At 39.8% G+C, this 25,668-nt stretch overlaps 1 protein-coding gene across 2 annotated transcripts in view; it reads right to left on the bottom strand.

Annotated features, from left to right (window-relative positions):
• The window catches only part of dlgap4a (discs, large (Drosophila) homolog-associated protein 4a), a 90,004-nt gene that overhangs the window by 10,523 nt on the left and 53,813 nt on the right, over positions 1–25,668 (bottom strand). Inside the window, exons 2-6 of one of the 2 annotated variants that reach the window (XM_067592781.1) lie at positions 12,604–13,890; positions 11,960–12,195; positions 11,478–11,555; positions 10,759–10,906; positions 9,587–9,833 (exon numbers count right to left, since the gene is read on the bottom strand). In XM_067592781.1, coding sequence (XP_067448882.1) covers positions 9,587–9,833; positions 10,759–10,906; positions 11,478–11,555; positions 11,960–12,195; positions 12,604–13,821 — 1,927 coding nt within the window. In that variant the 5' untranslated portion in view covers positions 13,822–13,890. The remainder of the gene's footprint in view (positions 1–9,586; positions 9,834–10,758; positions 10,907–11,477; positions 11,556–11,959; positions 12,196–12,603; positions 13,891–25,668) is intronic. The other variant, XM_067592782.1, reaches the window with a different exon arrangement.

Genomic DNA, 25,668 nt, shown 5'->3' with positions numbered 1-25,668 from the left:
GGGTAGACTACTTTACATCATCACATTCTGACACTGACAGACACATAAACCTTGATTCACACACTCTTTCAACATGAGCAAGCACGATCTGACTCATGGACAAGCACTGGGACTGGTGCCTCTTTTTCTGTCATCAGTCTGACTGCAGGGTTGTGGTGGATGATACAGAGTTGACTACAGTACTACATGAGTAACCAAGAAAAAACCACAGCCTTTCTTCAGGAATTGAGGGGGAAGTTGAGCCGGTTTTGTTTTAGATGCTATTTAAAAAACAGTTGGTTGACTGGCAACATATGAGAGTTGCAAAACAAACAAAGAGAAAAATACTTATACCCAATTATAGCATTTACTGACAGACATGGTGGATGAAGTTTCATTTCTTAAAAAAAAATTAGCCGATACGGAATATAATTCAAGTCTCACCACTTTTCATCAATAATGAAAATGTAGTGTTTATTCTTTGCGTTTCCTTTCTGCTAAGTAGCAAGCTAACACCCTGTAATTCTGAGGGCGATGCACTTCCGTCATCAGCCAGTGACTCACAGCAGCAGTAAAGCCCTCATTAAATCCCACCAACATACACAAACATGGCTGTGGAGTGTCTCATGCCGCCCTACAGTGACAATCTCGCCTACGAGATCATACTCAACTAAAGAAACAGAGAATGTTTATTCTGAAAGAATGAGACACTTCTTGTAGTACTCATAGCACAAATGCACGACATTCCTAAAGTTAATTAATGTGCTCTGTTACACCCAGAGTCTCAACACATGCCTCTGTCCCATTTGTTGTGTCTACGAGGTTGAGCTCAGTCTCTTACTCACACACACACAGCTATAAAGGTGATTATAAACATTTCCACTGTAATAGATCATCTGTTCAGAGCCAAAAATCCATCAGCAGTTAACCACGCATGAGCAATTCTCACTCAGCTCTACAACAGAGTGTATCAGTATCAAAAACAGCAACAACCAACAGGCTAAAGTGCTGTTTATGAACATCCAGTCATAGAAACGGGGTAACTGCAGATTATTCTCACCCTTAGCAGAGAGTACAATCCATTTTACTGTCCTAGTGTGATAATTGGTGTGATGACTGGCTCTATATCCCCTACCTATGGGCACAATGCCAAGAGGTGATTAGGAGACGGAAAAGCTGCCCAGACCCTGCATCTCTGGGGCAGGGCCAGCTTATAGCCTCCAGCTGACTCCTTTACTTTCACTTCTTCAAAGACTATCATCATCACCATTAGGTCCTTTATCACAACCAATACCTCACATATGAACACATAAATGAACAATTCTCTAATGTATTTATTGTAATGACAGATGTCACTGATTAAATGCTCAATTAATCACTGTAAAGAATTTGATGCCAAAAACTGGCTAACCCAAAAGGTCAGCAGCTGGACTTACCGTACAGTGTGTACAGCAAGCAGTGATTAAAGTCTGTGATGGGACAACTGGTTAACCATTTCAGAGGGATGACACAGTAGTGTTAGTTTCCTTGATTACATGCTATGAAACCATCATCCAAGCTATAAAAGATTTTTGTTGTATTTTAGCCTTTATTGGATGGACTAAATGTGAAGATACAGACAGGAAACACGGGCAGAGAGGGGTATGATGTGCAACAAAGGCCCTGACTGGAATCAAATTGGGGATGTTACTGTTATAAGGAGTGCAACTTAACCACCAGCCGCACCCTAGTGCAAACTATAGTAAGTACCTGTTGCTTGCACCGCTTAATCTAACCAATTTACACAGAGTCTTCCTCTTTTAACTCTGCTATATTATCCTTTGTGTTAAGAATGTACCAAACTTTTATCAAAAGGAGTTACTGTGAAAAGATGGTATAATATTCCCCCCAATCATGTAAATTATAGCCTCATGCTCTTAAAAAACAGTAAGAGTGAAGTTTGTTGTCAGGAGACTGCAGGAGCCTGTTTTATTTTTTTAAAGGCTACAATCCTTTTAGTTGACACATGAATGGGTTAAGCTTTGTTTTACTCCATGAAATCAAATTTGTTATTTGTGATACTAGGTTATATAAATAAAAATTTAGTTTACATGAACAGGAGCTGCAACATTTGAGTGCTGACATTTTGTTTAATTTATTAGTTATTTAAAGTGGTTTCAAAATTAATCAAACATTATTAAACCTGACTGTTCAAAATACCAAATTTATTTGAGGCTGTGCTGAAAAAAGGCCCTATCATTATATTAATCCACCCTGCCTTTTGTGTTGTGTAAAATCCTAATGATTTATTATTGGACATCAGCGACAACTGTTTAAGCAAATTGCTTAAAATGTTCCCAGTCAAAATATTGAGGGCAACATGCTAGTTAAGGAAAGCCCACAGCTTTGAGTTATGTGGACAGTAACTGTCTATGGATCACATGTTTGAGTGGCCCCAATGCTTTCCCTTGCTCTGCAAGCAATTAGGATCAATTGCAAGTCTGTCGACACAGCTATGATCATCAAAAGTTAGCTAAATTGCATCACATACCAAAGACATGCTGTCTCTGCCTAAGGATATGCTGAGAGTCCATCAGCAAGTCTGTCTGAGAGCTATCAAATGACCACTAATGGGCCCTCCGCAGCAGGCTAAAGCTTGAGTGTACAGAGTGACTATTTTCAATGTATTGTACTGATGTAATTAGCACAGTCTTTTAAAAAGTTCACTCCCATTTTGGGCGAGACTGTTAGGTGTTCTGTTTTGGGATTTGATAGGTCTGATTACTGCTGAGCTCATTCTTGAGTGATTTTGACTTACAGTTAGTGTGTTAATTATGCCGCAGAGCAAACGTCTTTGGAAGGGGAGACAGTGTGGTTCCACATTAGTTTCTACTAAAGCACTAAGCTAAATATACACAAAAGCAGAGTACACACCAAGCCTTACAGACAGTAATACAGCTCACTGTGGATGAACCTTTGTCTGTGAAACTCTGGATCTGAGCCAAGTATCATGAAAAGAGGTGGTAGCAGAAGCTCTGTCCAAGATTAGCAGTCGTATTGTAAGATAGTATGGCAGGCTGACAGACTGTGGGAGTCGTAGACTGAAAGATTAGACTGGGACACATGGCTGAACATGACTTCTGACAAACAGACAAAGCACACAAGGGGAATTATTCAACAAAATACAGTGCATTCAAAACTGATCAGAAAGCTAGCCTGCGCTCCAATTAACTGGAATTTAATTCAATCTTTCCCATCATGCCAGCTGGGAAAACAATCATTTCAAAGAACTACATATTTGCATTATGCATGGGAAGACTTACCTTGCGAGACAGCTCGATTCGCAAGATCACAAAAGAATCCATCTCGTCAGGCTTCAAGTTATGCGCTTGTGTCCGAGCCGCCGGTGGGTTGGACCAATCAGTGTCTTATGTCCTATTCTTGTGTGATCTTGTGAATCCAGCTGCCACGCAAGGTAAGACGGTGATAGACAGATGGTTCATCCAATCAGTCAACTATTTTTTGAAAGTACATGCCCTTTTCCAAACAGTTTCCAAGGACGACTTCTCAGATGGTTCTGTGTAACAAACCATCTGGTGCGTCAGCTTATGGGAAGACTGTTGACATGACAAATATACTGTGTATACATAGGGGATTTTGCATCAAAAATATCAATCATAGATGTCATAATAGATGACAAAGAGTCATAAAGGACAATTCCTATGGTGAAGCCACTTCTTATGACAGCAGATCTTTTGCTCCATTCCAGGCTTGCACATGATGTAGGGTTTGAAAATCCACGTCTAACATTTGATCTATTACTTAACTTATATTCATTTCGTTGACATCTATTACAGTACCAAGAATCAGACATGAAGATTTTTTTGGTTTGCTTTTACAGCAGATTCTGTGCCGTTTCTATAATAGCTTCAAGAATAAGAGCAACAAGCCGACTGGTGTGACTAGAAAGGCAGTAAATTATAAAGGGTGGACAAACTTAATGATAGAAAAGGCTAACTGTTGAGACAGAAAGATGGGCAGTCTACCATTTAGTAGACAACACTGACATAATGAAAAAGTAAACCACTTGCACAAAACACAGACCAAGAGTGACCAAACAAAAAATATGTTAGGAAAACAGTCAAGCAACTTGTTCTCCATTACTGACTACTGCGACTAGTTCTGCTAAACTAAATGCAATATAAAATTATCCACAAAAAGAATACAACTTGCCTTGAGCATTTTAATGGAGACAAAATCCAAATAATTTAGTCCACTCTTTACACTGCTGGAGACTTGGTTTGTGCATTCTTTTCTGCTGTATTTACTGATATCCTTAAGACCTCCTGTGGTTCTAGGTCTGACCTCTTGGGACCAGGGCAACAGTCTGGGTTTTAGCCTAATCAGCTGATGTAAAGACACGTGGCAAGTACCTCTGAGGTCAATCCTTTCAGGATGTGAAACTGGGATATTTGGAGCAGTGCAAATGAGCCACTTTGACCTTTATTGATACTATACTCTTAAATAAAGAACAGGCATGTGTTTAGAATATGTCTTTCCCCCCCAATTACATCATGACTAAGGTTAACAGCACCCAGCTATAGATGAGGGACATGTCTCCCTGTAAAACCAGAGCTAAACACTACATGATAATGTTAGGTGTGATGACAAAACACATTTTCATACATTGCATTAAAATGCAATGTGCTTTACTGACACACGTGAAAAGTGTCTATCAACAACAGCTGCAACAATTAAGTGATTGACAAAAGTAATTGGCAACTAGCAATTAATAATTTCAGTAATTTTTCCAGCAAAAATTCATACATTATAGTAAATTGAATATCCTTGGGTTTTTGGACTGTTGGTCAAACAAAACAAGACATCTGAAGATGTCACCTTGGAAACAGGGATAGACATTTTTCTCTGTTTACTGATGTTTATAGAGCAAAACCATCAATCAAGAAAATAACCAGCAGATTAACTGATAATGAAAAAAATGTTAGTCACAGGCCTACTATCTACTATGTAATAAATACTGATAATGATGTTGATTGATTTATGTTGTTAAAAGTGTTTATAAGTGTTGTTGTAAGTCTATTTTTTTCAATACCTACCAAACTCTTCTGGGTAGGAATAAATGTCTCTATGTTTGAGTAGATCTCTAATTGGTAAACCTCAAAAAAATAGGCAATAGGTAAAGCTCAACTCTACAGTCTAGCTATGTTAACCATTAACTCCACACATATCCTTGTTGATGACCTTACTTGTAAAAGTACAGTTGCTTCGCCCATTCAGTCAAGAGATTACCTCATCAATGAGAGTGAGAGAAAGAGTGTGTAATACTGTGTAAGATGACTCACAGTCTATCCATGGTAATACCCAGACACACCATGTCCTGTGTAATATGGTGGTAGATACAATTAACACGCCTTGCTGCTACAATGAAGCTTGATAGCCAGCAGATTTGATGACTTTGATCAGACTTTGAAATACTACCAGATAGTTTCCTACACATTATGCTACCATAAAAGTACTTCACAAGAAAGGCTGAATTCTCCCGACCATGATAAACAATAATGTCAGTGAGCATACAAAAGGTAAAGCTATTGACAACTGTGACTACTCTTTGATGTTACTCTCCTTCTGTGTGCACATCTTTCTCTTGTCAGGTGTCCCTTTAAAAGCCCAGTGAAGTGTCCTAACTGCTGAACTGCAAAGCACAAGCCTTCAGTGTACACAGGGCAGGAAGCAGATAAATTATTGATCATGTCCTCAGGTCTAAAAACATGGTAGCTGGCTAGTGAATAAAAATGGCATATGAAACTGCGGGCCAAAAATAGCCACTACAACTAAGGTACAATCATTGGAGAAGGTAGGTTTTCCAGACACTAATTTGATCCACTCATCCCACATTACAATTGAAGAGAAAAGCAGAAATATTACAACACAGCTGATGTCAGTGTACTATCATCTTACAACACAGATCACACCGTGTTAAACGATAAAAAAGGTACTTTGACCTGGCCAGGAAAAAAAAAAATCACAATCTGCAGTGGAAATAACTCTCAGTTTTGACTTTGTCTGATGATAAGTTTAACTAAACGTGATTCATGGCTTCCTCCGTGCCTCTGAGCTCACATCACTGTCACATGTTGAGCCTGGGACAAGTAAGAAGAGTAGTTTGACGTTAGTTTACCTCATTTTACAGATAATGTTAATCCATAAAATCACCGGTGAGATAACTGAAATACTATAACAGCACAAGTTGAAGCAAAACGATATTCTGGGATTCTTTTCTGTGTTATTGGATGATGTTCAGTATAGTTAAAACATCTCTAAATCAAACTATTCGGCAGAATAAGATCGATTATATGACATATTAGTTAGGTTAGCCATTATTAGTTATCTGCTGTAGCAGACGTGAACGGTCTGTCCACCTACTCGGCAGTTGACGCCTGAGCTACTGTTAGCTTGTGCTACTAGCCGTTGAGCGCTCATTACGGGGAGCGATCACACCGGGCATTTAACGTTGAGTAATGTTAGCCGGAGGCGTTCTGTAGTGGAGTATCAGCGAGCTAACAAAGAGACTCTGCTGCCAGTAGCCTTTTGGCTCGTCTCCAACAGTCTTACAACAGCGGCCAGCCTCGTATCTTAGGGGTTTCATCCCCTTTCTTCATCCACGTTAGCTAGCTAACCTACCGTACCGTTTAGCTCACGTTAGCGTGTGCCGTTGCTGCTAACACACCGACAACACTTGACAGCCGGAGCGGAACCGCTCAGTCTGGAAAAGGCGACACAAAAAAACTCTTACTGTATCGCGGGTGACTCGAAAATCCTTATTTTCTTGTTCATTCATGGATAGCAGACGAGATGCAGACGGGATATGGTGTCCTGGCGTTAAGACACACAACGACGCTGGGAAGAAAAGATTTGTAGTACACGCCCTTGACGACGAGGATTGGAGTCCACGTTTTGTCTGTAACAGCTCTCCGACACACGATTGGACAGCTGCCCTCATCAATGTCACCGAACAGTAACATGATTGGTTAAAGCCTCAGCATCATAACGTTGTCTTCACAATAGGTGCGTTTCATTTGGTCTCTGACGCCGCGGGAACTGGCTCAAGTCTTGACATTTAAACACACATATTCAATCAATAGTGACCATCCGTCACATTAACAATGGAGATCTAGATGTTTAAATTAGTTGATTTTTTTTGGGGGGTGGGGGTCGGATCTACAGCATGAAACATCTTATTGGAAAAGTCTCTAGTGGCAATCAAGACATCTTACCAACAAACAAAATGTATTTTCAAGTGCCAATTATAGGTGATAAGCGACATAAGTATCCACTATCTTCTTACATGATAGTTTAAGTTGTGAATGATTTTAATTTAAAAAAAAATCTAGAAAGAACCTACACATAGAGTAGGGTTTAGCTTAAAGGATATTTTCACAATTTTTCAAGTCTGTCTTAAAACAACAGTCAGGTGCCCAGATGAACATTGAAACAGGTTTTGCTTGCTGTAATCATCCTTCCTGTTCATACTGATCATCAGAAAATCCCCTCCAAGTGTGCTTACAACAGACTAGGTCTTGAGAGACAAAATCCACAGTCTTCGTTTTGAGCAAAAAATGCATCCCTGCTGGAAAAACCAGCATAGACCAGTATGATTTCCTCGCTGGTCATGCTAGCGTCCAGCTATGCTGGTCTATGCTGGTTTTTCCAGCAGGGATTGAAAAGTTTATCTAAAGCTTATATGAGGCTTCAACAGTATGAGTTAGTCAAATGAAGTGGATATCTGCCACAGTTACAGTCTTTTTAGTAAAAATTTCCCTCTTTGTGTCTTGACAGTCAGTGTTTTCCTGTTCAGCTGCAGTGGAAGGATTATAACAAAAACAGCGAATATGGCACTAAAAAGACTGTAACCTTGAAAAAATATTGAATTGGTTTGACTAATTTGGACAGCTGAAGCTTCATATTAGCTTCAAGTAAACTTTTAAATACATTTTTGCACAGAAGGGGGACTGTAGATTTTGGCCTCCATCACTTCCATTGAAACCGCATAATGAAGGGATCCGATAATGGTCAGTATGAACAGGAGGAATGATTGCAGCAAGAAAAACAAGTGTCAAAGTTCATTTAGTCACCTGACTTTTGTATTAGGACAGACTTGACAAATTGTGAAACCCAACCTTTAAAATAACAGTAACAACATTATATGGTGACAGCAAATGTGCATTGGGCAAGGTAAAAGTCCAATATAAATGTAAGCTTTTCATACATAAAATTTTAATGCATTTAGACATATGAAGCAATACATAAAACTAGCAAGACTGTGTTTTGAACTGCAATTTATCATAAAGGTAGGCCAGAAAGAATACCTGTGTCCATATCATGTATTGCATAATAATTTTCATCATTTTTAATGTGTTTGCAATGGCTGAATTTATGATAATTGTTATATGCATCAAACTGTTTAACATCAGACATATACTGACTGTTGGCACAGCAGAGGAAAAACTTAATCTCACATTACTTTTAACTCACAAAATATATATACATGTATTCATATTTCTTTCTGCTGGCCAGCTGGGAAAAAAGAGCTGATGTAGAATATTTTACGTATTTTGTTGCATACAAAATGCTTTAATTTACTTACTTACGTACAGTCATTACATCCATAGTGGATATTTCTAAGAGAAGTCCAAATTATTGGTACTTTAAAGATATCTCTCAAGATAACTTGAGGTAGCTTTGCGGTACATTGCGGTAGGTCATCAGGTAATCTCTCTTTCTTTCAAACCCAAACCAGTAAAAACATGACTCATTTTCATCATTGTTTTTAACAAACACAACAACAACATTGTATGTAATCTACAACATAGTGATGCTTGATGAAGACATTATTACAGACTGAGCCTTGAAAACAAAACAGTTATCACTTGAAAAGGGGAGATGGGTGGAAATGCAAACTTTTAAGAACTTAAGGGTCCATTGTGTCTGTCATTAAATGTTAAACATTCTGCCTCAAAGTTAAATTTGGACTGTTTCCACTCTGTATTCATTTATTCATCATTTCAATAGAGTGCTGCTGTTGTCCAGCTCTGTGTTCCAGTTGCTACCAACATTTTGTTGTGGTCTTTCACTGATAAAGCAGAGACACTTATAACCAAAAGTCCCTCTTCAGACATTGTGCAAAAATATTTCCTATTTTCTACATCTCATGTATTCAGAGTTTTCTTTCAGCACAGAGATGGTTTACAACAAAGTAAAGAAATCCAGACATTTAATTTGATTCTTGTGGAAGAAATTATAATAGATATTATATATTGAAGGTGGAAATATATTTTACAATACCACCTAGATTAGTGTATGTGTTCTTTATGTTTTCAGAACTAAGATCAAAGTTACAATGTGTGTGTGCTTTATAAGTAAATATGTTTTAAATTGTGGTTTGTATATTGGATAGATTTCAATGATGTGCATGAACTATGCTATCTCCTTTTAAGGGATAAGAGTAAATCGGTGAGTTGACTATGTTTACTGGCATTTATTTCCTCCCTTTCAGCTATCTAGCTGTCTAGACTATCTTTAGTCCCACATTGTCCTAAGCGATACTCACTGGTGGTGGAGCTATAGCTGTAGCCTGTGGTGGTGGGCGGTGGTGAGTCTGAGTCAACAGAGGCTGTATCTTCATCCTGGGAGCAGCCTGCCTGGATGGCCCGCAGGTAGCTGTGGCTGCGTGACCGGAAGCACGTAGGCGCAGGAAGATCCAGAGCCTCCACCGCCTGCGATTCCCCCTCACAGTACGGTACTGAGTGCCCGAAACCCTGCCCGCATACCTGAAAGAACGTGTGCAGACTCACACGCTGAGGGCAGAGGTCAGACTGAGAAACATGCATTCACTAGCGCTACACCTGTGAATGGAGACGCAGGCACTCTGGAGTTTCAGGTACAAGTTATAATATGTTGGAAATGGTTCAGCTCATTGGCACATAGTTTAATAACTTTTTATCGGTGTTAAATTTGACAGAATAGATTCATAGAGCATAGATTTGTGTTGTCGATGTTTGATGAGAATCTGTTCTGATACATGATAAAAAGAAGTAGTAGAAACAACCAGTCATGGTTATTATCAAGTTTTACATTTTTGTGACAAATATGAAAGCAAAGTGGTAAACTCTCAAAAACAACTCACTCAAAATATTTCAGTTTAGCATCCACAAATGTTGTAGTGTATAGTGATAACATGGCTTCTCTATGAAAGCTATTTTGCCTTTATCTGGCAACTGTTGATGGTATGTGATTCTGCATCGCAGTCCAATCCTGCTGATGAAGATATACAACAAACCCTCAGGTGTATACTGAGGCGTATGTCCCACTTTGACATTCTGCAAACACACTCAAGCAACTTTTCCATTCCACTAACTTATTCCCAGCTGGCTTATTAATATACCATCTCAGCAGCCTCAGCAGATACCACATACTTTTACATATTCTCTCTCAATAGCTCCAAAATTGGTGAGTCATATTTATTCATTTTTTTGGGTCACTGGCGTTGATCCAGAATGATCTTAATTATCTGCTTCTAAAAATTAGAAAATTCATAAGGCATTAATATTTACATTTTACCCAGAAAAAAAATCTGTCATGTAAATGTTGGTTGAGTGTGACTCTAACCTTCAACACCTTACTTCAACAAACACACATGAGGATATAATCTTTGCCAGTCAGGTGATGATAATGTGACAAGCTACAGTAACAGCAACACATTTGACAAGATAATGGACATACCTGAGTGCCCGAGCCTCTGCCCAGTGTGCCAGAGCATTGGCCGTAATCGATGTTCCTGTGGCGTGGCGGGACTTCCAATGGGCTCACCAGGCAGTCTAAGTTATCAAGGCTCCGATTGGTGGACAGCTCTTTCAAGGATGGCAGGGAGCTGCGGAAGTGAATGCAATAATCAGGCCCCCAGAAGTCAGAGACCAGAATAAGTGAGGGCTGTGTTTAATTAATGATATCCAGGAGAAACTTTAAATCACACTCCAAAACGTTCCCCTGGGTATTTTCAAATTAAATACTGTTGAGACGCATGGATAGTGATATGTGCTTGGGATTAAAATAGCAGCACAGAGGAAACAACACCTTAATATGATTTCATAAATAGACTTTGTGATTGATCTTGAACATTTCTAAGAAGTTTCCTCTGTTCTGGCTTGCCCATTTGGCACCTGATGTTAGTGGAAATGTGTGCGCACTAAGCAGCAGGGTGCGGTGGAGTGATTACCATGGAAAATTTGCATGTTATGAAATCAAGGCTTGAGGAAGCAGGTAGGAGTAACGTACTAAAACACCACGCAGGGTACCTGCAAGGTAAGAGATGGAACACGGGGAAGAGAGGAAAGGTACTGGGAAGGTTAGACAAAAAAGTTTGTGATGGTGGTGGGTAGTGGTGGTAGGGCAAGTGAGGGTGGGTGGAGGGCCACACTGCCTGTCCTGTGGATGACACTGACCTCAGATGCTGCATAGAGCATGCACTCTGTAGTGGAGACCACAGAAAATCCTCCCGCATGAGAGCGTAGCAACGAGGCCTGTCCGTGTGGATGTAGGGGTAAAACACATGGCAAAATTTCACCTCCTTTTGCTTTTGTACCAAATAAAGATGATACTGTATTTCATTTCCTTTCTCCTCTCCTTAAGCCCCTATCTGTAGCTCCACGAATAGCTTTTATGAGCTTGTTTTGACTAAATGCTACTGCACATCCAGAGAATTATTTGTGACAAGATGCTGCCACCTGCTGACTACCTTTGGGGACGTGAGAAAAAATGTTTCCTCCAAAATATTTAAACTACAAATACCCCTTCAGTGCCTATTTCTATTTCAATGAATGTAAAGTAAAAGAGCACAAACTCAACTATGGCAAAACAATGAGTATGATAATAAAGGCCATAATTTCATTATGGTGAAGTTGATTCTCTGTGTTGTGGGACTCACTTGCGTGGAGGTGGTGGTGGCTGCTGCTCACTCAGGGAGTGCTGGGTGGCCTTCAAGTAGCTCTGGCGACGGGCAGCAGATTTGGGGGACGGTTTGGGGCTTCCCTCTGAGTCCTCACTGTCCTCTAGATCTCCCATAGCTTTCACATAGCTGCCACTGCGCATCCTTCGACAGGGGATCTCAGTTCCTCTGGGCCGGCCCCGACCCAAAGTACCTGCCCAGTCCCCCAGCGGGACCTGGATTATAAAAACACATACATGTTGTGTTGAGACTCTTTAACCATGCAGATATTTATGGTGTACCCCTCAGACACTGCATGTACAGTATATCATGGTTTGTGTCTGATTTTGATAATGATTTTCATAAATATTTGCAGTATGATTTTGGGTATGTGCAGCAGTGGTGCTTAAAAAATATAACTGGGATGAACGTGATGATTTGTGGGAAAAATATATATCTGTGATATCTGAGTATAAACATTGAGGATAAATTATATATGGAAAACAGAATAAGGATTAATCTAACTTAATTATCAGGCAAATCAGGAACTGACTTCTAGTGCTCAAAACTGATCAATACCTTAGAGAAATTATAAAAATATCCATGCAAACTCACAAAAAATGATGATGAAGATGAATACTCACTGGCCCTCCTACCTGCAGGAACTGGTGTGCCAGGTCTTGGTGGCATGACTTTGATTTTAGCAGGGTCCTGTTAACTGTAGCAGAGCTCTTCTGCAACACTTGCCTGGCCTGGCTGAGGGTGAGAGTGGACCAGGAGCCCCTCTTCACTAATGTATCATCCTTGCTCCTTGTTCTCCCCTCCTCTTCCTTGGGTCCTACCTGTGTCGCTGGGCATGCCAGGAACTTGAGGTCACTGCTGCTTTTCGAGGTTTTGAGAGAATGTGCAGAAATGGTGTTGTAGCCCTGTGGGATGTGTCTGGGAGCGGCCTGGCTGTCTGACACCGCTCTTCCAAGAGTCATCATGCTCAGTGGGTTGCGGTAACCTACAGCAATAGTCCCAGCTTTGGTAGTGTCAGTGTCCAGGGCATCATCTGAGCTCCAGAGGCCTAGTGCATTGGGCCTAAGTCTCTGCTTTGGCCCCTCAGTCTTAGCCCTGTCTTTACTCTTGCTCCTGCGGCTTGGTCTACCACCATCCTCACCAGCCCCTGTGGTGCCAGTCATACCTCCAGCAGAGCGTCCGTTAATGCTGCCTTTGATTGCAGAGTTTTCCAGGGATTGGGATTTGGCAAAGAGCTTCTGCACAGAGTGCATCAGGTGGCGTATCCGTCCTGGACTCTCACTGCGTTGCTTAGACATACGTCCTCTGTGGAACTGCAGTGTGCTGAAGCCATCACGCTGCAGGGGCAGGTGCCTCTCTAGCTGATCCAAAAGGTTGGAGGGTAACCGATTCATCTTGGCTGCTGCTGCAGAGGAGATGGTGGCTGATCCACTTGTGATCATAGGAGCACCACTAAGGCCCAGACCCAGACCCATACCCATAGACAAGGAGGAGGATAGTGTACCTGCCCTGCCGCCCTGTCCAACTCCACCACCACCAGCCATACATCCCTGGGAGCAGTCAACCTGCTCAGTCTGGGAGGTGAAGTGGAGACGAGGGAAGGTGCTGCTGTTGGACATCTGGTTGAAAGGCAGCAGGCAGTCAGGGGTCAAGGTGGTGGGGCTGGTGGGTGGGCACTGGTGGAGATGAGGATCGAGGGTGCCATAGTGGTTTATGGTGGGGCTCAAGAGAAAGGAGCTGTGAGGGTCAGAGGTCAAAGGACAGAGAGGTTTCTGTGGGCACCCCGCTGGTTCACATGAGTCAGACAGGTGACGACTGCGGTTGGCTCCTAATCCTTTCATGGTGGCTAAGATGTTGTCTTTAGAACATGTCTCCGATCAGTATGGGTCTACACACCTGGATGGCTCATCCTGCAACGTAAGACGACACACAGAAATGGTAAATTAAAAATGCAATTCAAGACTTTTTTAAGGGTGTTTTCAAGCAGCTGTTTATGAATTGTACTCTGATAGTTGTTGGGAAGTGTATTAATATAAAACACGTATATATTCCTGTCACGTTTTAGCTAACCAGTTTTTATCCTTGTTTAGTGGTCAGTTCTCTCAGGGATATTTAATAAAAATGTGCCTGTGTTTGTCCCATTATAGAGATTATAGTTAACAGTGTATAACAGTAAAACAGCCATTTGTGTACAATATAAAGCCTCAGAGGGGAAGTTCTACACATCTGCACTTAAATCTAATGAACACATTCGAGTCCATTTAGAAGTGTTTCTCTCTGTGTGTCCTTGGATTTTCAGAACAGTAATTGAGCTAAAAAAGACATTATAGGCTCTCTCTGCTGTGTGCTGCATTTCACAGAGGCAGCATAACACAGCCAGTAATGTGCCGAAACAGAGCTATTGTCCTCTACAGTAAGTTCCCTTGTTGTAAATTGTTCAACACAACAATACAACCACCAGGTGGAGCTCCAGTAACCTGAGTGCAAAGGACGGTGTTTGAGTTTGGGGGAATAAAACACGCACACATTGTATGTGGGTCTTAAATTACATTTCCAAATTAAACCAAGCCTGTATGCAATATTAAACAATCACACTGCACGTTAAATATCCAATTAATATGTTTTGAGTTAAGTAGTTGATTCTTAAAGGCAAACATTTGAACAATACATGTGCTTACTCTGTTTTTCTTTGACTCACTCTCTCCATCACTCTGCCACTGAACATGTTAGAACAATAGAGCCATAAGGGTGAAAAATAAAAAGACAAACACACTAAATCACATATTATTCTCACTGAATTGGACAGCATATTCAGTTTAGTGCATGAACTGCTCCACCATAGCAAGAAACCAGATAGCCACAGGCCCAATCTAAGACATCACAGTGATGTACAGCCTGAAGGTACTTCGCTGACAATGCAACGATTCTGTGACTCATACATGTAAATGAGCTTAATATTTGAGAATCGCTATTTGTTCCGAAGCAGGAAATGAACCTTCATTTCCACAAATCATTTTTGGTACTTCGCCATCCTCTCCAATCCACTTACTGTGGGATAAACTGTGATTCCTTTCCTTTCTAACCATGGGGAAGAACAATAAATCTTCTCTAATGCTCACTGCAAACTGAAGAATTCTGAGGCAAAAGCAAATATTTCATCATTGTATCTCAATGGCATCTGTATTAAATACAAGCAGAAATAAAATCCTAAATTTAATCTGATAAAACTTCAAACTTCACTCATCTGTCCTATCTGTAAATTAAATAAGTGACGGAGCACAGTGTGTATTTTTCATTTCATTTTGTGAGAAGAGCTCCTTGTTTTTTGGTAAGATTTTATAAAATACTGTATATAACCAGAGAGGTGACAGGGGAGGACAGCTCTGATGTATATTTATTTTCTCATCACTTCCCTGAGATAAGGTTAAATCTAATATGGCCTCATAGTCAATATGCCTCAGAGTTCCCAACGTTACCACAATAATTAATTTTAACATAAGCCTCCATTTGTTATTGTCATCTACTGTGTATGATGTACAGTATCTCTGCCATAAAGGCAAACACGGTAACATAGCTCAGCCACACAGCAGCAGCTGACCACAAGCATAGAAACACACACATAACGCAGAGCAAATAGAATATTTTAGAAATATTTTAGGGCCACAGTCTTATGTTCTCCCATCACAGGCCTACTCATTCTCAAAGCTCACTATGAACAGACAGTAATATTGGATCAAGGTTATGAAAGCTCATAATTCACACAGCAGAAATCCGTGCTGCATTAAATTCACTCTAACAGATGCTGTCTGTATCACAGTGGAGTGACTCACCGATCAGTCAATGGTAAGAGCCCTCTCCCACAGAAAGCATGAAATCTTGCCTGGGAGCTGAATGTGGAATGTTAACTGCACACATTTTCATTCCACTGTGTTGGTTTGCCACTTCTTACGTCTCTCTGACCTCCCGTACACTCTCTACTGTGCGAGAGCAGCCTCTTATCTGAGTCAGTGTTCCTGGACAGGCACCAGGGGCGGATTTTACCATTAGGCAAGGTAAGCAACTGCCTTGGGCCCCCAACTAAAAGGGCCCAAAACAGCTATAGATTTATTATGATGCTTAGATATGAAAAAATATTGAATTATGTTACTACTCTAACCCATTGTACCCCAAAATAAGTTAAAAAAGGCCCCCAAAGCACTTACTTATTGTGTACTTCTACTTCAGAGGAAAACATTGTACTACTACATTTATCTGACATAAATGTTACTGGTTATGTTGGAGATTCAGATTTTACTCACAAAATGTAACAATTAAAATAGGATGCGTTATTATTCAGTAAACTATCCAGCATTATATAAATTAAAAGCTCCACCTTGAACAGATGTTAAGTAAATTTAAGGGCATTTTGCTGATAATTCCTCTCTTTCACTCTTCACTTTAAGTAAAAATTTGAATGCAGGACTTTTACTGTGCGGTATAAATAGTTTTACGATTAATAGTTAATAGTTTCACTTCAGAAAAAAAGTTCTGAGTATTTCTACTGCTAATACCAGCATTCCCAGTTGGGGAAAGGGTGAAAAGTAAAGCAAGATGACGTCTGCCTAGGGCCCCCAAATCACTAAATCCCACCTCACAGCGGTGTGCTGACAAATACACCGACGTTTTACAACAGCACAGCCTGCTGTAAGTCATCCACCCGAGCTGACTGTAGTCCCACGTGTTCACTTCCTGTAGGCGCCACGGCTGACACACACCTACACACTGACACACCGACACACACTGACACACACATAAACGTGCTAACCGCCCACCCACCCGTCCACCTCACTGATGAAACCCTATCTAGTGTTGAGCATCACAGGGGCCAGATGAGAAAGAAATAATGTTCACAGTTCATGTAATTCTGTCACAGGTTCAGTGCATCTGTCTGTGTGATGGTGGCCAGCAGGCTCCTGCATAATTACAAGGTGAATGAATCCTGGGACTGCATGTGATGTTCGCAAATATGTGTCTCTGATTCACACACACACACACCATAGGGAGAATCTTGTACATTCACCGAGTGCTACGTCTCTATCACTAACTACATGTGCAGGTACAGTACCAGTCAAAAGTTTGGACACACCTTCCCATTCATTTGAATGAGTAAGTGCATCCAAACTTTTGACTGGCGTTGTTTGTGTGCTGCACATGCATCATCAAAAAGCGTAACCTCAAATGACCTCAACAGGTAGCGCCATAGCGGTTGCACTTGTGGTCTATTTAGGCAGTGAGGAGAGTGATCTTACAGTTATTTGTGTATTCTCGTCCTGCAACGGTCTTTTGGAGGTTAACAACTCCTACAGGCATTTGGTTGATTGGTGCAGTGTGAAGGTGAAATGAGGGGAAAAAAACACAATCACCATTTAACATTAAGGAAAATTAGATTTGACAGGAGTAACTCGTTGTGGTTGAGAGAGTCTACACTGTACAGTCGTGGTCTACACACGGAGTCAAACAATCGACCATGTGAGTGGTCAAGGTCTTTCTGTAAGAAGCTCATTATACATAAGTAATGTCTCTTCAGTGTGTCTATGTAGTGCGTCTATCTTACTGAAGCACCTTATAGTGCATGTAAAATGTACACAATAAAACAAAGGTTAAAAAGTCCTGAGACTGAAATTAAAACAATTTCTGTCTTTAAAGAGAAAGCAGTGATTAAAAGTCTCAAGAGTTTTAGCGTTAGTCGAACCCGAATGCCTTTGAAAATACTGTTCGGCTCCTGTTCATTAACAAAGAAAATGATTTGAAACATTTTTGTATGAAACTAAAGTAAACAAAAGGCTTATTAGAACATTAGCTGTCTTTACTTATTTTATAAACCAAATAACATCTCTTTGAAAAATATAAAAGCCATGAATGAGAGTGGGGACATCTCCAAAAACAGACATAACACAGTCCATTTACCAGAATCACACAATAAGCAGTTAGTGTGAATATAATTTTAAAACAAAAAAAGTAAATCTTTGAAGTATAATCTTTATCTTTCAGTTTTTTTACTACAGTTTTCTAAATATTTTGTCCATCTATCTGCAACCAAATCCTCCCAGTGACATATTGTAACAAATAGAAATAACAGTTGTAATAGTTACTTTATAAGACAGAGAAGATCAAAGAAGCACTGCCCCTTCCCCCTACACTACACTACACTACACTACACTACACTACACTACACTACACTACACCACAGTGCTTATACAGTCTAAAGATCAAATGGCCAAAGACCAAACTGGGTGGTTGATCCACAAGAGCCTTTAAAAAGCACAGTGATGTCCCAAACTTCAACATACTGTATGTAACATGCAAGAGTGTGTTGCACTCAGGAAAAACTGCAAATGATTATTTTATTGTTACTAAAATAAGACTGATTAAGCTTAAACTTTAATTATGATTAACTACAGATTCTTGTTTGTAGAATATATGCCACAATATATCATTCTGTTTATTGTATATTCATTAAATAACTGGCGCTATTTAATGAATGTGTTTTTTTTTGACATTTATGATCACCAGACAATGAAGTTTACAGACTGCTGATTTCTGGACTTTACCTCTGGCAACACCAGCAGGTGGACATTTTCCGTTCAAAGTTAAATGTCTCAATAAGTATTGAATGGACTGTAATGATATTTGGTAGTCACAACAGTCATATTTCCCCCAGGATAAACTGCAGCCTAATATCTTTAGTGTTCCCCTGCTTTTTCATCTAGCACCATCATCATGTCGAAATTTTAAGCTGTTATGACCAAATAAACTAAAACACTTTCATCAGCCTCAGTTGCATTTTATGTCTAATGCTAATTAGCATATGCTAAAATGCTAATATGCTAAACTAAGATAAGCACCGCTAAGCACAGCCACACAGAGCTGCTAGCGTGACCGTAGATTTGATTTTTTTAATCCACTCACACCAGGAAACACACACACACACATATGCACACACACACACACACACACACACACTGTAGTGTACTGTACTGCATTATACTGTATACATGTGCTTTTATGTAAGTCTGACACCTGGGTTTTCTAAGTTGGCTTCTATACAGCATCACATTCACATGTTATTGTGTTGGAAAATCAAAGCCAGATGACAAACAATAAACAAGCACAAATGTTACTGAGGCTGCAGCTTTGTAAGCTGAATAAATGTTCATTGTTGGAAGATGTCTGAGACTTTCCTTGTAGTTATTTAATACTGTTTCTAGAGCTTGCTCAGAAAAAAAGCCCAGTGGGAAAAATAACATTTAAAGGATCCTCTAAGCTGTGCATCTATATTCAGGTGTCAAGATAGAGATGTTTTTAGATGATTAAAGCATCTTGCCTAAATTATAATGATCAAGCATGACATGTTGTCTGTTGCTAGGCAATGGTCTACGATTAGGAATGATATTTTTGATATAATCATACAGCAAAATTATGTGCATTTAAAAAAAAAAGAAGCTGAAAACAATTATATCAAATTACAAAATTCAGCCATTTACATCCATTTTAAAGAACATTGTGACTAACAGCCATGAAATTGCCCTTTACTTAGCCTTGAAAACATTAATTTAACATCAGAACTCAGCAAAGTATCAGTAAAATATCAATAAAAATAGGCATGTGGGTTTTGCTACATTAATAAAAGACTACAAGCACTCAAAAATAATCAATTAAATATCTATTAAGTGCCGAATTTAAAAGAAAAGAAACGCTGAGTCTGAGTTTTATACCAGTGGCTTCCTGCGAGCACGAATATGTTTCACACTGAGTTCATTAAGTCAAACTAAGATAAAAGCAAAATGTGAAAAATATCTTACTTTTTCTAGTCTCTTTGATGATGCTTTGTAGAGTTTCTTTTGGTAAAACAACAAAAATTAAAATGAAAAATAAAACATGAAAAAATATGATGAAGACACTTTGAGATCACTTTTACACTGAGGTTTACAATTTAACAAATGGGGATGGAGCTCTGAACATAAATGTGCTTTGACAAAACAATCATCCTCATAGGGCCAGTGAAATTGCTGCTACTTTGTCAAAAAAGCCCCATCATTGGCCCATTGGGAGGGGATGTCACGTAGCCAGACGCTGACATACAGCCCCTGTTAGATCTACACAGGACCTGCTAACAAGCAGAACCAAGAGTCGCTGGGCTGTGTCCCGCAGAGCCACCAAGTAGGCCTGTAATAAATGTCCGCTGTAGCTGTGCACTTCCCTTCCAGCCTCCGGTGATGAGCAGAGGCAGGGGAGAGACGGTGAAGAAAGAGAGAGGTATTGATCCGGGTCTCGCTCCTTGTTCTACGGGTGAATATACAGCTGCTGGGTATTGGCTTTTGCAGTCTCCTTCAATAATCAACTTCTTTTCTCAATGCTTCTCTCCGTCATCCACTCTCTCTCAGACACACGTCCAGTACATTTACACTACAGTCAACTACAATTAATAATTGCATACATAAACTGTACATTTTTTAATTCCTGTATTCTATCAGCCTTCTTTTTTAATCCCTGCTTCTTTGCTTCTTTTGTTACAAAAACACAGAGGTTTCACTGAGAAGACTAATTTCGAATTCATAAAACAGAAAATATATCTCTCTTCCTCCAAGCTACCACAAGTACAAGGTCCATGTCTACAGTATTAACACGTTAGAAGAGCCAGCACCATCCGTTATCTCCACTGTCTGCTGAGAATCTACTAATAGCTTGTTTCAGTCACAAAGTTATGTCATCGGTGCTTCCTGTGGATAAAGCAAGTGTTGTTCTTTACTGTTGCAAGTGTTATTTACTGCCTGGGGAAAGCAAGAGCAATAAGGCTCATTTTTAAGGACAACGGGGCTAATCAGCATAAAAACACTTTTTTGTAAATATCTAAAATCAGATTTTGCATTTAGGATTTTTATAAATTTGATTTTTTACCTCCAATAAGGACATTTCCATAAGCTTATTCTTTTAATGGCAATGCCCAAAGACATCATTCATCTAACTGTCACCAGCATTCAATTGACATTAACATGACCAAAACAGGCCAATAAATGCACATCCATTACAGTCAAAAAAAACACCCTCCTCCCTCTCTTTTGTTCCTGTGTTGCTGAAAAGGCCAAGTCCATAACCATGAGGGATGAACATCACATGTACAAATATGAGTTACACAACAATAATTCTCTCTATTTTAGCACGCTTTTAGTTTTTTCAAAGATTATCAGTACCGTTGACGGTGCAATAAGCTGGAAGCTAAAGATACTACTGTAAGATATAACAGAGTGATTCTGACAATGCGGCTGTATATAGCCAACAAACCGTGCACTCACACATCATTTATACACCCAAGAGACTATAGTGCTGGGACATTTTTCTCTTCAGAAGGGATTTAACTGCCAAGTGTTGGTCAATCACATTAAAGGAAGAGGCAGAGGTTGTTAAAATGGTTAGAAGAAAGAATCAACTATGCTCAGGAAAAGTGTACTCCTTAATGCAATAAGACTTCATACCTTCTAGCAAATATCTATTTATTCTTTCAGTCTACAGCGGACCTGCAGATGTTAGCAGTTATGTTTTAGACTTTTTTAGAAAAACACAACTAATGTATGAGGTGATGATTAGTAGTTTGGGCTTTTGTACCTGATGGCACATTTGAGCATTGATCAGATGATACAGACATAACTAGAAGACTAAATGGGTAATAATGTGGTACTTCAGGATATGTTTTGAGTAGGCCTATGTGTGGTTAGACTATAGGGAAGACAGATAGTCAAGCAAGTGAGGGGTTTTACATTATAGTAAAAGTTAGAGCAGCTGACAGCTTTCTGCTCCTCTGTATTTATTGTAGGTAAAAGCTATTCAAAACACCTGCTGCTTATCTCATTTAGCCACTTGCTTGTCAGAGAACTGTGGGAACTTTGTTGATGGCATGCAAACACATCTTCCAAAATGTGAAAGCATCTTCCTTTCACATTGTCAAACATGGTGGATGTTGCTCTCAGAATGTGAAGCCTGCTGAAATATTCAGAGCCGGGAGCATTTTGGTGTTCATAGGATTCTCATCAGTACTTTGCCCATTAAAGCGATCCCAATGCGCTGTTCTCCCTCGTTCACCACTGCACGCACTGAAGTGTAATTAGAGAGAGAGGTTGCACATTTCCCCTGGGCCATTTACCATCCTGACTGTACTGCTGCTGGTTCCTTTCTACATGTTTTCATTTGGTAACATCTTGTGCCAGCACTTCAGCACTGTCTGTCCACAAAGATCCAGTTCAGTGACTCTGCAAGATTGGATGCATGGCATAGACATTTATGGCTTTAATTTAGAATAGAGTAAAGATTGTAATCCTAATATTGGTTTACTGGATAGCCATGCAACGGAGTATGAATGTAGCGGTGTAAATCACTATATATATAGACTATTAATAAGATAATAGGCATATAAGTAAAAGGCATGCTGTAGAAGCAAATGGGTTTGAAAAGGACAAACATGATTTTGAATGTGCATTTGTGTTTTTCTGTCTTCATGAAGAAGAACTGTAGCAGAAGCTGTAGGGCGAGTGTTGTGAGCTGTGAACTTCCCTCCTTGACAAAATGACTTTGACACTGTATTGGTCTCAGGCGAAACAAGACATAAAGCGCCCAATAAGCTGCACGCGTTAACCTCTGCAGTCATGTGCTGTTGTGTCATGCATGCTAAACATGCACAGCCCGGTGTCTACACTGTTAAAACACGCTACCATACATTCAGCACAGCCCCTGGGCCCTGGGGAATTATTGCATGCTATTGGTTAGTAGCTGGCAGGGTGAATCCTCCACCAGTGCTCATTTAAAATGCTGTCAAAGCTTTAATAGTCCCCGGGGCTTGGGTTTAGAGAGGAAACGCTTCAGTCTACTCTGCAAACAGAAAAGGCAGAACAGACAATGCTACGCCATAGGAAATAGTACAATTGCTTTGTTTGAGCTTTGTTTGAGTTTTAAACTAATCCGCTGCCTGGCATTATGCTGTATCTTAACAGCCCTTTGCATTTCTAACCCATTTTCAAACTATCAGGGTTAAATCTTTGCAGGCTGGATTAAATCTATCCATTTTATTGTGAGCTGTGTGTGGTTTATCTCTTTAGATGCTTGCTGACCCTCAGATTGGAACTGGACTCCCTCCAGTATGAAGCAGGACAATTAAATCGTCTCATCACACGCATGGTATAGTAAAATGATGTTCCTTAATGCTACTGTCTATGCATTGTTTGCAATATTTTTCATGAAGTAAGGATGCAGTTTCTCTGATGTCAATTAATATGATTTAACAACATTATTTCAAAAAATTTCTTTCAACTTAAAAACTACGTACTAGAAAATAATCTAATAGTATCATAATTTGTAATTGTACCATGGACAAAATATTTCAGTTGACCTATTATGTAATTATTCAAATGTAAAGAGAAATATCTTGCTGCAGGGTTTGCTGTCGTATTACCATAAACCACAAAAGCTTCAGCTACATCATATTCCAGCCCGGGGTGTCATATTAAACGGATTTCTCAGAGATAGTCCCATGTAAATCCTACGGGAGACAAGATCAGGCCAGCTGCACAACAGCTGTCCCTCGCTACTCAAATTGGCCCCGACACTAAAAACAAGAAGAAATTAATATGCTGTTTTGCTCTCTGTAGTGTGACGGGATTAGAGCATCCAACAGTATCAGGATTTATGACTCAGTGTGTACCGCACATGACCAGGCCAAGTGGTTCAACTGCAGCCGCCATGGTCAGGCAGGATGGAGCGCAGGGCTGGAGGAGGAACACATCTGTCCATCAAGAGCCACACTTAAACCAGAGCAGAAGCTGTTTTGAGGATTACATGAAGGTCATATTAAATATGCGCAGATATTTTTTTTTCTCTAAAAAGCACTGCAAAGTGGTCAAATTAAAATGAATATCAAAGCTTGTACAGTATAGCCAGCAATGGGCGTAATAGGATCAGAAGAAGTCAAAGGATCATATTTATAACTGTTTTATATATAAAATACTAGATATCAACATGGTAAGCCACTGAACACAGTATTCTGTATATTATTTTGGGGAAAATCAAGACCAATATCCAAAATGGCAAAGTCAATTATGCACCTGTTTCCATATTTATCCAGGCTTTTCATGCTTGTAGGTATTTATGTACAGTTGGGCCTGAGTGCTTCAAGTCAGCATAATACTGAAACACAGACAAAAATAGAAATATTTATAAGTCCCCCTCCACTCAAAAATGTGTTTCTCCTCTTGTTCCTTCAGTTGGATGTTTGAGTGTCACTGTGCATAATGATGTACAGTGCCAGTAGGAAGTTTGGACACACATTCCCATTTCCCTTGAATGAGAAAGCGAAGGCGTGTCCAAACTTTCGATTGGCACTGTATGTGTAGAGTTTACACGGCTAGAAGGCCCAGTAGGATTTGTGACATCACATAGTTCGGAAGCCAATTCTGGTCCAATTGGCAATCTTCCCAAGTGTGATGTGGAAACTTGAAGTCTCCAGTGCACATACAATGAGAATGGGCGGTTAAGTGAAGTAGGAGTCATCTTGTGTCCAGCGGTTTAACTTTTGAAATGAAAAATATTTGCCTTTTCATAGATTCTTCTATTTTTCATTTCAACCTATTCATAGATTTTCCAATGAGGGAGAAAAGGTAGATCCCATGTAAACATGTACTTTTTTTTTTTGAAACAACATATCAGACTATCGGACATTATTGTTCCAAGCAGAGTATTTTTTATATGTTTTAAAACATGTCTGGAGGGAATCTTTAAGTCAATGTGTTCTAGACGTGCCATATTGACATGTCCTAACCTTGACCAGCACAACTGGTGTCCCGACTGAGGCTGAAGTACTATTGTCCACACCTTCCCCACATCAGAAGTATCATCAACATCTTTCATGTTGGCAGGGTCACTGTAGTGGATCACTGGAGTAAAATAGCTTTCCACCCTGCCCATACCTCTTACTGTCCATTTGCATATACACTCTATTTAGTACGGTAATAATGCATTTTAAAGGTGGTTCAGATCTCCTCTATCTGTCACTGAAGGTGCCCTGAAAAGACTGAATGTAAATATGCAACCCCACTGGACTACAGAGTGTGATTTTATCAACATTTTCCAACAAAATGGAGATCTGCCTGTCTTTCTTGGGGTAATTTAGTGTTAGTAAGTGGTGCATAACTTAATCAGGAGGTTAAACCTCAGGGATTTCATCAAATTTTGACTCTGAATTCACCTTTCAGTAGTCCATCTGGAAGCGCATAGTGTGAGTGGAGTCAAGCACAAAGATTATTGTGCAAGAGAGAGCTGTAAATCTCTCATACACATGTTGGGTAAAAAAATCATTCAGCCAGGAAAAGGAAACATCATATGTGGGCACTCTGACTATCTCTTTGGTGCCCGCAGTCAGAACTGAAGGGCATTTGGTACCATCTGGCCAAATATACATACACATCTATTATAAAAGAAATAACAGTACAACTGAGAAAAAATATTTCCTGGGCATCACTCACAATTAACAACTATTATTTGATAAAGTCACTGCCACAGGTTAACATCTATATCAGACCCACCATAAGGAACCAGGCCCTCTTTTTCACCAGCTGAGATAACAAGCTGGTTATGGTACCCTTAGGACTATGAAGATTCAGCAGGGG

The sequence above is a fragment of the Thunnus thynnus genome, chromosome 6, assembly GCF_963924715.1.
Source record: "Thunnus thynnus chromosome 6, fThuThy2.1, whole genome shotgun sequence".
NCBI classification, from domain to species: Eukaryota; Metazoa; Chordata; class Actinopteri; order Scombriformes; family Scombridae; genus Thunnus; species Thunnus thynnus.
Note: the sequence above shows the minus strand (reverse complement) of the source record. Positions and strands in the feature narration are given on the sequence as shown.